Source organism: Alligator sinensis, unplaced genomic scaffold, assembly GCF_000455745.1.
Source record: "Alligator sinensis unplaced genomic scaffold, ASM45574v1 scaffold1354_1, whole genome shotgun sequence".
Classification (NCBI taxonomy): Eukaryota; Metazoa; Chordata; order Crocodylia; family Alligatoridae; genus Alligator; species Alligator sinensis.
The window spans coordinates 1225428-1238962 of record NW_005842344.1 but is presented as its reverse complement, the minus strand read 5'-3'; the positions used below and the strand labels follow the sequence as shown (position 1 = coordinate 1238962).

Below are 13535 nucleotides of genomic sequence, written 5' to 3'. Positions count from 1 at the left end.
CCTCCACTGGCTGCCCAAGGCCTGCCCCCCAGGCGTGCACGTCCTGGTCTCCCTCTCTGCAGCGGAGCACGGCCTCCTGCAGACGCTGCGCGAGGCCGTGCCCGAGGCCGAGGCGTACTTCGAGATGGGGCCGCTGTCCAGCGAGGAAGGCAGGGAGATGCTGGAGGGGCTGCTGGCGTCAGCCGGACGGAAGCTGAGCCCAGCGCAGCAGGCTGTTCTCCAGCACAGCCTCCCAGCCGGCGGGGACCCCTTGCTGTTTCAGCTGGCTTTCCAGCAGGTCCGGAGCTGGGCCTCCTACACCCCACCCTCAGCACTGGTGATAAGTCGCACGGTGCAGGACGCCCTGCACCAGCTGTGTGACACGCTGGAAAAGCTCCATGGCTCAGTCCTGGTGTCACGGGCTCTTGGCTATATTGCCTCCTCGCGGTGAGTACCAGTGCCGCCCCTCCGGAAGCGTCTTGCAGTCTCCTGACTACTCCTTCTATTGGGGGAAATCTGCTTAAATGCATCGGCAGATAATGCAGCAGCTCTGCCCTTTTTCCAGCCTGCAGGGATCTTTAATACAAACTCTTCTCTTGCCCCCCAGCCTGTGTCAGTCCTGGCCGGGGGGCAGTGTCCCAGGGGCTGTGCGTCCAATACTTAATCTCCCATGCTCATCCAGTCCTTGTCAGTCTCACAGCCAGTGGGTGCCCTGGTTGTGGGTGTCAGGCTGTACGTGCCTGTGACCAGCAGCTAGATGAGGTTCCCATAGATGCTTGTTCAGGGGCAGCACTGGACTACAAGCCATAGTGTGTGAGAGATGGGAGCCTCTCACTCCCACTTAGAGTGCCACTGCGTGCAGCAGGGAGGAGGAGAATAACCTCCCCCTCTTCCTACACCCATCCTGCAGGAATGGGCTGGCAGAGGCAGAGCTGAAGGACATCTTGTCCCTTGATGATGAGGTTCTGTCTGAGATTTACCAGCATTCCTCTCCTCCAAGTAAAACCATCTTGCGTTTTCCCCCTCTGCTGTGGGCACGACTTCGCCGTGACGTTCAAGACTGCTTAGTGGAGAGGCAAGCAGATGGCTTCGCCCTTCTTGGCCTTGCTCACAGGTACGCGGGGACACGCTGAGGCACGAATTCCTGTGTCTGGGATGTCCCAGGTCTGAGCTGTGCAGAGAACCCGTCTTAGGCTCTTTGTCCCCGCTCTGCTCTTCATCCCCATCGGCACCAACTCATAAGAACGCTGTGCCCTGGCTTCTCATTTCAGTGCCTTCCCTGTTTCTTTCCCTCTCCAGGCAGTTTGCTGAGGTTGTGCAGAATCGTTACCTGTCCGCACAAAACCAAACCAAACGGCATTTGCTCCTGGCAGATTTCTTCAGGGGGACTTGGAGCTGGGGGATGAAAAAACCCTTTCTTTTGCCACTCTGTGGCACAACCCTCAATGCTGACAGGAAGGTGAGGCGTGTCAGCAAGCCTTCTCTGTAACCCGGAGCTCCATCGCTGATAGTCCTACCTCTAGCAACCATCTTGTTTCAGGTCACCTCTTGCTCCGCTCACCTCTGCAATATTCCTATAGCTACCATCTCCCACAGGATGTCGCCTAAAGGGCTGGCCATTGCATCATGAGACAGCACCCAGATACTGCAATACTAGTGTTATTAGAAAAATTAATCTACAGACTCCGTCTCCCCTGTGTTCTCCTCAGTAATCTCCTCCTTTCTTTCCCAGGTAGCACCTCAGCCGCTCTGGTTCTCTGATACTGTTGCAAATCAGAGGAAACTGCGTGAATTCCCTTTTCACTTACTCCGTGCTGGGCGAATTGAGGAGCTAAAGCAGGATGTACTGGGTAAGGGCTAGGGGGTGCAATGCTCAACGGGGAACATTTTCACGCCTGCACTTGCACACAAGGGAAGCACAGAATCGCAGCAGTTCTGCATGGAAAGCACTGGAAGCTGCCAATAGCGTCAACAGGCAAACTAGGAAGGATATCTGTGAAAGAGAGACAGTTAATTCTCCCAGTCCCCCATTATCCTTTCCTCTGTTACTGAAAGAATCAAACCTGTTTCCAACTCCTCCTAAGGCTTAGAAGCAAATTTTTAAAAGTAGCAGAGGAAAAAAAAAACCACACTCTGAGAGAGGCCCAAAAAGGAACCATGAGAGTGACAGTCCTCAGCTTCCCTGGAGCAGGCCTTGATTTTTCCACTGCCCACCCACCTCCTACGGTTGTCAACTCCCCAAGCCCTCAAGTAGCTTTGCTCCCCCTTTTGCCTGATCTCTTCTCTAATAGTCAGCACTCCTTCCTGCAGGGAATATGAACTGGATCATCTGTAAAATCACTGCTGCTGGAATAGAGAGTGTTGTGGATGACTTAGACATGTGCATTACTCATACTAACTGCCCAGAATTAAGTCTTGTGCGAGATGCACTCCTCCTCCTGAAACCAACCATTGATGATATGGATGGCGTTGTAGGTAAGAGCTTGACTTTGTCACACTTGCAAGTGGGCAGATCTTTTCCAGGAAAAGGGTTGCCCCTCTGTCTCCCTAGAAGAAACTTCTTTCTGGGTCATTTCAGTTAATGGCCTCCCCCATGTGGAGAGCTGGCACAAGACTCATACAGTGCTTAGGTCTGGCAGAGCTACTGCATGGGACATGAAAAGTCATCAGCTTTCACCAACAAGTCCAAGGGAATCTTCCCAGTGGTTTTCCAGCTCTGTGCAGTAGTAACACTAATTAAAGAGAAGGATTCACAATTTCCTTCCAAAATGGAAATGCTCCAACAGCCAGTTAACTCTACCTGCACTTTTATGCCATGTGATTTACTGCTGTATCCGAGTGTCTTGTGGTGGAAACACAATTTTGAGACATTCACTTCAGTTTGTTGCATGTTCTTAGTGTATGAACTGCAGTGCATACAGGATGTTGCTAGTGGCCTCTCCCAGGTGTACCGTGGCCACGAACTGGGAGCCTTTGAAATCTCCTTTTGTTTTTCCACCTTGCAGGAGTGAGTATTATATATACAGAAGTGCTGGCCAGGCTTCATTTTTTCATGTCATCTTATCCGGACCTCATTGGGAGGTTGTGCCAGCAGTGTCTACACTGGTTTGAAGTCTGTCCGTATCCTGTTCTCATCCCACTGTGTGGATTCCTTCAGCCTCCTGGTGGGCCTCTGCAGAAGACTCTCACTGGGTTTCTCAAAGGTAAGGGTTAGAGGTAGGGGCATAGTAAGGACCTTCACTCAGAGAATTGAGATCTCCACAGAAATTGACAGGCACAAACCATCTTAATGAGTCTAAAAATACAGGCGCTAAAAACTAGTTAGCACTGGTGTCAGCACTTTTTGGTCTGTGCATCTCTTGTCCCCTAGCAGCTGTGCCACTTGTTATTTGCTGCCTGGGAGATGATGTGCCATTTCTTGGTGTCTCCTGGTCGGTTTCAGACACTTAAGTAACTGTATCCATCACTGACACTGAGCCATCAGCACAGCACATATAATCACAAATGTCAGCAAACAGAAGGGAAGCCTGAAGAGGACTACAAGAAAATGACTGCTAATGCTCACACTAGCCCAAGAAATGAAAACCTAGATTTCGTTTTCTGTTTTTTATTTATTTCTCAGTGTGAAGTGGTGGCATAAGTGTTGTAAACAGTGGATATTGTGCTCTGTTTGATAGGCAGAAGTAGGTGCAGCAGTAGCGTCCAGTTTGCCGAATATCAAGACTTATTAATATTTGGTTCCCTTATTTCCTGGCATTAGCCACCTGTAGCAATGCTTCAGTAGATTAGAAATAAAGTTTGCCAGGCTGTCCCAACATATACAGAATGAAACAAGATAGCTCCTAAACTCCTGGCTTCACAAAGAAAAAGGATCCAGATCTATTTGCTGATTATATAATTTATAATGAGCTTTGCACCAGATTCATGTGGAATTGCTGAAAGGCCAAGTCTCTCTCCCATGCAATAAAAGGGGGAACACTGGTGTAGATACATCTGAAGGAATCTAATTTAGCCTGGTTGGCTTCACCGTATCGTTACCCAGGTGACCTTGGCAAGGGACCTGCTGCTGTCACAGATGGGAAGAATTCCACCGCATCAGTTTTCTAGGGGTCTCCTTGTAGCCTACAGCCACTTCTTTCATCTGTGTTTCACTGCAGGTGTCACAGTACTGGAGCTCAGTTCTGAGCACAAGCTGATGGTAGCAGGGTCCCAAGACGGTTCAATGCTTGTGTGGAACATGGAGAATATTGAGGTGATGCAAGCCCTGACTGGTCACACTGGTGAGCCTTTCAAGAGATAGGAATTGTTCCTGGACTTCTGCTTCATTACACTTCAGGCAGAGCTGTGCAACAGCAATACCCAGACCTCTGTATTAGCATTTTTTCCTAAGATTAAGGTGCTGTCAGTTGCATTCGAGGGCCAAGTTCTCCTCCACAAAACAGATTCCCCTAATAGTGATCAAGGAACTTGCCCCAAATGAAAAATCATCCTAGGATGCAGCAACTGAAAACCTCTAAATGCCTTAAAACTGACCCTCTCTAATGTTGTCATGCAATTCACTCTCCTTAGAACATTTTTCTCATGGCCTTACCAGGGTCCCAACTGCATTGGATCACTCCTATGCTATAAGATCAGCAAGTACGCCACAGCTAATGGTAAATCCAGGCATTTTATCCAATTGTGGGAAGTGTTTATTTGTATGAAATAGAATACAGCAAACACATGACAGAACAAGCTAGAAACAACCTGTTGTTTTAGATTTGATATCCACTGCAAGGCCGTAAGTGCAACCATTAAATGATCAATAGGACATTCCTCTGTGATGCGTGCTATAGTTTGGATTTTGTCTCTCTCTCGCTCTCTCTCTCTCACACACACACACACACACACACACACACACACACTCTCTCTCTCTCTCTCTCTCTCTTGGGGTCTTTAAAAAAAATCCATTTATGTAGTAAGCAGTTGCATCTAACTTGTTCAGTATGAACCCTGTTTAGCATTGTCCAGCTCTGCCTTGGTAAAGCAGAGCCAGGAGGCTTAGATGTGGAGTCCGTGATGAGACATGTATTAGTGATGTCAATTGCACTCCATTGCTGGATCCATTTTTCCTTGATGTTAAAGTTTTTGTCATTCAGCTCTCTTCCTACATGCCAAAATGGCCTTCTCAACTTAAGCCTTGGCTTAGAGGGGGGTCATTAAATTCCTGAGAAATTAGTAATGAATTGAATGTAAGCAGCTCTTTGTAGACTATTTATGTTGGAGATCAGGAGGAGGGGCATGAGAGGACAAACAGCCAAGGAACAGGAGTGTATCTGCAAGCCTGCTGTGAGTCGCTTTGTTTCATTCAGTTGAGAGTCAATCGGGCTGGCATAGGTGCTCCTGCCCCAGACTGGGGAACAATACTCAGCCACTGAACAAACAAGAGCCAGCATCGACATTCTAAAAACGTCAGCATCGCTTCCCCATCCAGTTTTGAGATGATGTTATTACGTGTGGCAAGTTTGTTCTTATTTATTTGTAGATAATGCCTAGAGGCGAGATGAGAGTCAAGGTGGACTCCTAAATATTTGGGGTTGGGTTCATAGCTGACCAGTTTTCCACAAAAGCCGATTCTTAGATAGGCGTTCACCTGTGCGTCAATGAGGTGAAACAAGGAATAAACTTTTGTCAGGGTTGGGCTTCAAATGTCATTCATTAAAATAGTTGTCTAACTTTTTACCAAATCATTACCAAGTGGTTCCAATAATACTAGGGTCAGAGCCCTGTGTGAGGATAGCACTACCATCAGCGTAAATAAGTTTTCTTGATTGTGTATAGGGAATATCGTGTATACCAATTGGAGAGGATGGGTGTCAGAACAGAGGCCTGTGGTAAACTGCTGTTGACAAATCAGCAACCCCCTTTTTGCTAACTCTCTTCTCTGTTACGTTGTAGCCGAGGTGAAGTGTGTGAAAGTGTTTGGAAAAGGGACTTCTGCTGTCTCAGCTGCCATGGATCACACTTTACGCATCTGGAATTTAGTTTCTGGCAGAGAAAAGTTTTCAATCGAGGACACTCACTTCAGCACACCGCATCTGCGTCAGCTTCACGTTGATGAAAGGAACATGGTTGTTTATTCAGCATCAGGTGAAAAGGTACAGAACTCGTACCTGTTCCATAAGGTAAAGTGCACAGAGAGGATTACAGCCTACTATGGGTCTGAGTAGAAAACTGAAGAAGTTGTTATAACATCAGGAAGGTTAAGGAGTAAAGTGACAAGCTGGTCTTCCAGTCCTCACTCTGTAGGATATTTCTTAGTACTCTACCTCATATAGGTAATAACATTTTTAAATGATGGGACTTGCTTCCCTTCCCTTCCATTGACTAGTGCAGCAAATCTTATTTTCAGCAATCAACTTACCAAGGAACTAGAAAAGAATATTGATTGCTTGGAGCCTTAATAGATGCAAGAGCCAAGTATAAGTGCTTCCAAGAAATCTTTTGTATGATGCTCCAAGATATTTAGTGTGAAAGGCAGAAGCAAAGCCAGTATCTAACTTCTAGAGTGAATATGCAGTTAAATGTTGAAAGGGACATAGTGGGACTAGGCCATATGTCAATCCTTCTCCTTTTTTACTAGGTTAGTGGCTGGCATCTGGAAACAGCAGAACTTGTTTTCCAGATTTCTGGTGATGTCCAAGATGTGTGGCTGTGTACTGCTGTGTTTGTCCCAAGGCTGGTAATTCTGACAGTGTCTGAAGGAGGAATAGTGTGCCTGTGGGACAGAAGCACTGGAGCAATGCAGTCTAAACACCAGCTATCATGGCTACAGAAAGAAGCACCAACTTGCAGTGCTTTGATCCAGAAGCAAGAAAAGATGGTGGCAGGATTTAGCAAAGGGTCCCTGTCCGTGGTATGTGGCTATCTGCTTAGCTGTGCTATAATGTTTTAGGATTTAAATCTGCAGGTGGATCCTAGATTATCTCTTCTCAGTGTCATTTTGCTCTGTGCTGCTGTCCATATCTTTGGTCTTTTATCATTGCATAAATTATTTGATATATTTTCACAGTTCTGTGACTTCCAAGAATTTCCAAGGCAGCCAATATAACATGACCTGTCACAAGGTCCTCTGTCTGTTCTTCTGCCTTTTCCTTATTGTCTGTCAGCAGCAACACAATTGTGAGGTGTCAATGAACTAGGGTGCTGTGTCTGACACTGCCAGAAACTCACTGTGAGACTAAGCACATCATTTTCTCTCTTGGTGCCTCAGTTCCTCCACGTGTAATAGGAAAAAAGTATGTATCACTGGAATGTTATCTGTTCACCAAGCACGTTCAGCTGCTCTGGGGATGGAAGTTGCCACACAGAAGAATATTGTTAGGAAAGGAGAAAGGCATGCAGAGGAGAAGAAAACTTGCAGTGAGCCCTTCCTTGTAATTGTCCACAGAGAGCAAGTGAAATGGATCAAGTCACAGTTCCAGGCACCATTTCCAGTTGTGCTAAACTGGACACAGGCTAGGCCTCCAGAGCTCTTCATCTCCTCAGGATGAGCAGAGCAGGCTCCCTAGACCTTATTTTCTAAAACTAGAACAGTTTTACTAGTCTATGCTAGTGTACATCTAGGAAGCATACAGAATCAACAGGCAAACCAAACTCCACTCCTTTCAGTTACAGTCAAGCAACACTTATCTTCCACCTAAAGAGAGGCAGCTTAACAAACCTAATTGAATTTTCTGATCACAGCTTCTTTTTGCACAGATTTCTTCTGATGGAACCAGCCTGCTGGAGAAGCTTCCTCAAGGTGTTCGCTTTGTGGTGACATCAGAAGATGAGTCCTTCCTTGCTGCAGGTTTAGCTCCAGCCCCGATACTTAGGAAAAATATCACCCAGTTTCTAAAAGATGACAGCACAAGTTATTCCACATATTGCATACCAGATGCTGCTCAAACAGGGGCCAAAATGGGGGAGGTCTTCCTACTTTATTATTACAGTCTAATTAAGAGGCTCAAAGAGTGGAAAGGAATGGGTGACACGTACCTTTTGCAAAGAACTCACACATGGCCAATGTACCTACACCCTCGGTCATGCACACTGTAGGATTTATGACGGGGTAAATTTAACTCCTAGATTTCTGAACTGTTTTCATTAAAACAACTTCAGTAACACACACTGACTGACTAACACAGTATGTTAGGGATGCCAAACACTCAGCTCAGTGGATCTGGCTTGATCTATACCCTGAGAACTTGTATTTAAAAGTCTTGTAGTCCAAGTCTTTGTACCCCAAACCAATACATTCAGTAACTACAGTCCATTCTTTTAGGCTTTGGGGAATACGTGAGATTGTTCCTGGCTGATTCAAATGGATTCTGCAGGTTTCTAGCAACAGACTTGGAGCATGAAGGTGTGGTGCATACAGCTGTTATCTCTTCTGACAATAACATCATTGTTACTGGCTCTCAAGCTGCATATATCCAGGTGAGGGAACCAGGGCAACTTTCCTGAACTGCCTTTTCCAGACAACTCACAAAATGTGTAAGGTGCTGATCACGTTCTGCACAGCCACAAAATCATCCCCAAATCAGGTTGTTAAAGTACTTTCGTCATTGCCTTATTTGAAGATCTCTTCCCCCTTCTTTCCTGGTTTTAGTCTTTTCTCTGTTCTCTTGTTATCTCCATTTCTGGCACTGAACCAAAAACAGTAGTAGTTTGTAAATATATTGAATGCCAGGCTGAGGTGAGCTGCTAGCTAGTATAACACATTTTTTCTTTAAACATTTAAGCTGTACTATGCACTAACCAAGAAAGTTAAAGCAGTCCTGATGGAACATTCCCTACCTGTGGTGCCATGTCTTGCCAAAGGGGCCAATACCCAGAAATGTCTGCAGGATCATTCGGAACACGGATCAAACTGTGCTGGCCCAGGTGAATGCTGCTAATGCAGTGTTGCTTTTGGAAGCTGTCCCATCTCTCTTCATCCTGTGTTTTGCAAACTCAGTTTTTCTTCTTTTGTTTTCAGTTTTATGAGGACAGGTCTTATGTACTGCAACATGGGCTTTATTTCTCAGAGGTCTAGTCTATAAAGATCACAAATCAACCAATCTCCTGAGTAGGGACAGTGAGAGGAAAGGTCATTGCTTTTTGATTGTGTCTTCTAATCATTTTGACTGCATACCTCTTTTTCCTAATTCTTCCTAGGTGTGGAGTTTATCAGAACAGGGTTTGCTGAAGAATACCTTGGGTAACCTGGGAACACCAGCAATGTTCTTAGCCCTGCATGGTTGCACATTGGTATCTGCTTCCCACAATGCCCCATGTGTCAGAGCATGGGACCTCTCTTATGATAATAAGCACAACACTTTAGCACCTTTCCTAGATTGCAGTGCAGTCTCTCAAGATGGGAACTATGTTTACTTCCCTCAGCCTGGAGAGAACCATAAAGTCGTCATCTGGAACAGCATAGAAGGTGAACTGCAATCTAAAGCATATCTATAGAGAATTAGAGCTGGGCATGGTGGCAGGGGGAGGCAGTATTATGCAGGAAAGCAAATGACTGATTCAAGATAACCAGAAAAGGTTGTTGATCTCCCAACAGGGATGCAAAGCCAATCCCCTGAAGGTCTGGGTTAGGTTGAAAGGGCCTGTAGATTGGAAATCCACTTTTATCATTCTTATTTGGCTTTATTTTTGTCCGTATCATTATGACAACATATTCAGCTCTTATTTTGTCTCTCTCAGCTGCCCTTACTGTGAAGTTATAGGAAAAATCCACACTCAGCTCTGTAGAAGAGAAGTTATCCATGCAGAACTAGCAAAGGAAAGGCCTCACCAATCATCTTTTCTCTTGTAGGTGCAGAGTGTGACACACTGGACACCTCTGCTCAAGTGAGAAGTCTGGAGGTGGCTGAGCAGAAAAAACTCCTTTTCACTGGACTGGTATCTGGAACAGTTCTGGTTTTTCCACTGAATTCCAGGAAAGATGTGGTGTGCATCCCACCCCCGGAGTCACAAAAACCAGTCAACCACATAGCACTTAACAGGCAGGAAACACAACTGGTCGTAGCATATGATAACTTAGTCCTTGTGCTGGATGTCAACCCTGGAGAGCCATGCCCAGTGATTGACAAGCCCACTTATACCTTTTATACCCAGCTCCCTGCTGTTATTTCCAGTGTGGCTGTCCTTACAGGCTGTCGGGTCCTCTATGGCATGTCCAGTGGGGACTTATTCCTTTATGACTGTCCATGTTCCCAAGTATTTCCTTTGGAAGCCCACCGAAGCAAAATCACTTGTTTAGAAAATAGTCACGGAGAACAGTGGGCACTGAGTGGCTCTGAGGTTTCTCTGCTGTGTCTATGGGACTTGGAGCTCTGCCAATGGAAACACGAGATCTGCTATTATAAGGTACTGCACCAGCAGAGCTTGGGAACACAACATTATTAGTCATTTATTCCAATGAGCCAGTACAGACACAACTAGTCCAATTTTCAAATAGCAGGCTTTCCAAACACTAGCAGCTAGGTGCCTCCTTTTGGCATCTTAGGCCTGAACTGCACACTTGTATCCAGGTTTAGCTACCTCGTTAAAGAGTATGCTTTCTAGAGAGCCCACCAATGAACTAGTGCTGTTAAATTTTTTCTAGCCCCAAAACTCACATCTTCAGAGATGCTTGGTCAGAACTTATCCACCACATTCACTTAATTGCTTGCTTGCTTGCATCCTGTTCTTGGTTATGCACATTGTTTAGCTGAGGTCAAGTAAAAGCAGCATAAAGGACTAACAGGCTCAGCCCTGTGGAGTCCCATAAAAGGGGAAGTGATGGAAGAGCTTGAGCTATTTTTCAGCTTTTCACCTGTGCCTGACAGGCCTCAGCCTTTACCCAATGATAGGCTGCACAGTTTGCACTCACTCCTTTTGGTAGCCTTCTGAGCTTTTACAGGACACTTTTTTGAAGCGCTTTAGAAGCTTAAAAGCAAAATGCCAAGCTTGTTGCATTTTCAGTCTCGCTTAGAACCACTCTGGAAACATTGGTTAAGTTAAAATGTATGCCCGTTCTCACCTACCTAACAGTCAAACCATCTAGGTCTTCTTAATCTTCATGTGCATTTACTAGTACATTAGGGTCTAATTCAAACCCATTATCCATTTTTAGCATTCATCCTTCTTGAAAGGTATTGAATGTGCTTGCTTCTCAAAAGATGATAAATACCTGTATACTGGATTACTGGATCAATCCATTGCAGTTTGGGATGTTTCAAATGGTAAGTAAATCTGTATCGCCAGCTAAGACAAGAGGGTACACCTTACTGCACCATTTTCCAACCTTTTGAGCCTAGCCCCCAACTTTGTTTGTACCGACCGGCCCCCTCGCCCCAGAGGAGCAGCGCAGCCAGGCACAAGGCATCCCTCATCCTAGCAGCTGCTGTGGCTCTGCTCGGCTCAGCTCCAGCACCTCCTGCTTTGGCCCTGCTGTGGCTCTAGGCTGCACGCCCACTGCACTGGGCTCCCAGAGGTGCAGCAACCCCCTGGCAGAGCCTGCCCACCCCCACACCCCCCATGCAGCTGCAGTGGCTCCTTGCAAACTTCTTTCCCATGCCCCACTGTGCTGCACCCCCACCTCCATGCCCCCCAGGGGGGTGCGCCTCACAATTTGACAACTTCTGCTTTATTGTATATATTAAACAGGTATGTAAGCTCCTTTATGCGGTACAAAGGAAAACAAAATTTACACTCAGTTTAAATGAGAAACTAACTTGGTTACATGTTAGCACAAGGAATTTGGGATCTCTCTCCTGGCCAAAAAATAGATTTTTGACGGAGAGGTAAAGTCTCTGTAAGTTGCAGCTACATATAGATGGGCACTGACCCCTACCTCTGCCTCCCTTGAATCCATGAGAACATCCCACAAGTGCCTACCAGTACACCCTGACCTTCTGTGACACTGCAAAGAGAAGTACCATCCCCAGTGTCAAAAAGGGACTCTAGGGAGCAGCCTCATTACACTGACTAGCCCAGGGGCAGGCAGTTATTTCTGTCAGGGGGACACTTACTGAGTTTTGGCAAGCCATCAAGGGCCACATGTCAGGCAGTCTGGGGCAGATAAATATTCATTTTCTAAATTTTTAGGGGCCCCACAGGTGGGATAGAATGGCCTGGCAGGCCACATTTTGCCCACCCCTGAACTAGCCAGTGACATCAGTGTCTAGTTTTTGCCATAGATGTAGTACTTTCTACAGCAGGGAAGCTGCTTGAGGGCTTGTCAGGGTCTGTGTGTAAGGTACCTTCAAAATCTGTATTTAGACTCATCCTAAAAGCTTAGGCCCACATAAGAGCAAGAACATCATATGTGGCATAAGGGGAAAAAATGTACGCTTCCATTTTCCTTGCCTTTCCTCTGTTAGATGCTGTTGTGTGCTCACTCTTATTTCAGGGTTACATAACAATTGTGAACTTTATGCTTTAGCTTGTTATAAGGCTTGTGACTTGTCATCCTCTCACAAAGGATGGGCAGCTAGTTTAAACAAAGATGTTTAACTCCAGCTGTGTATTCTGCAGTTTGGATTAGTAGACTTCCTTTTGTTAAGCTGACGTGACAGGGGGCTTGCCTTCTTATCTGTCAAACAGGGATCCAGAACACTACTGGAACCGTAAGTAATGCACTTTCTTCACTGCAGGTTACCGTGCAGTAGCAAGTGCTTTCAGGGCAGCGTGCCCATGACCCTCTAAGACAAGTTAATCTCTGCAAGTTTTATGGCAAAATCCTTTATAGGCTTCTATTATCCACCCCGATCCTTGTTACAGTCTAAAGGAGCTGATGACAAACTTCCCACCCTTCCTTCACATTAACACCAGTAATTACAGGGCCTCCTGTCCTTCAAGTGTAACGTCTTATGCTGCAAATCATTTCCTTTTCATCTCCTGCAGGTGCTCTGCTGGCTGTGCAGTGTGTGCATGCAACTGCAAGAAGAATCGTGCCAACTGCTGATGGGTTTGTTGCAACAACAAATCTTGGCTATATAATTCGTGAGAAGTTCCACTGCCCACAGTCCAGCAGCCACCAGCACGACCCGCTCCAGCACGTGGAGGCAACATGCATAGTCAAATCCAGGAAGGGAGAAGAGGCAAATTCAGGAGTGCAGCATCGCAATCAAGGAAATGCCTCCAGACACCAGATTCAAAACCGCAAGCCTTCATGGATCTGTGCAATTGTGTAAGAGGAGCGAAGCAGCAGATCAGGACCACGCAGCCTCGGGACCCAAGATCAAGTGTTCAGGCCGAGCCTCTTAAGTCAGAAGCTGAGAGCTGGGGTCAAATTCGGGAGTTACTACATCTCTTCTCTGTTCAAATCTACACTACACAACAAAGAAAACCTAGTTAACTATAGTATTTCCCAGTGTATTTGATCAGTTAGCATTCAGGATTTCTTAGTGCCGCTGCACTGCAACAGTCAAGTAACGCACAGGGAACGTGGGTGCTGCGCTCGTGACGCTGCCTGCGCTGTGTTAGATTTTAACGGGTCAACGTGCTGCTATTGTGAGTGCCTCATTTACCAGAAGCAGAGTCCACCCGTCCGA

The 13535-nt window shown here is 46.2% G+C and overlaps 1 protein-coding gene across 1 annotated transcript; it reads left to right on the top strand.

The window, feature by feature from the left end:
• Positions 1-6: 6 nt before the first annotated feature.
• Positions 7-13529, top strand: NWD1 (NACHT and WD repeat domain containing 1). Its single transcript, XM_025210286.1, has 15 exons — positions 7-426; positions 890-1093; positions 1279-1438; positions 1712-1829; positions 2290-2454; positions 2985-3182; positions 4137-4259; positions 5917-6116; positions 6602-6874; positions 7720-7810; positions 8285-8439; positions 8745-8886; positions 9812-10365; positions 11114-11222; positions 12886-13529. The coding sequence occupies exons 1-15, from the start codon at positions 125-127 to the stop codon at positions 13173-13175; spliced, it is 3084 nt and encodes a 1027-aa protein (XP_025066071.1). The 5' UTR covers positions 7-124; the 3' UTR covers positions 13176-13529.
• Positions 13530-13535: the final 6 nt, after the last annotated feature.

Coding starts and splice junctions, on each gene's coding strand:
- NWD1 (XM_025210286.1), top strand. CDS start 125: ATGGGGCCGCTGTCCAGCGAGGAAGGCAGGGAGATGCTGGAGGGGCTG. Junction 1,094..1,278: donor CTTCTTGGCCTTGCTCACAG/GTACGCGGGGAC, acceptor TTCCCTCTCCAG/GCAGTTTGCTGAGGTTGTGC. Junction 3,183..4,136: donor TCTCACTGGGTTTCTCAAAG/GTAAGGGTTAGA, acceptor GTTTCACTGCAG/GTGTCACAGTACTGGAGCTC.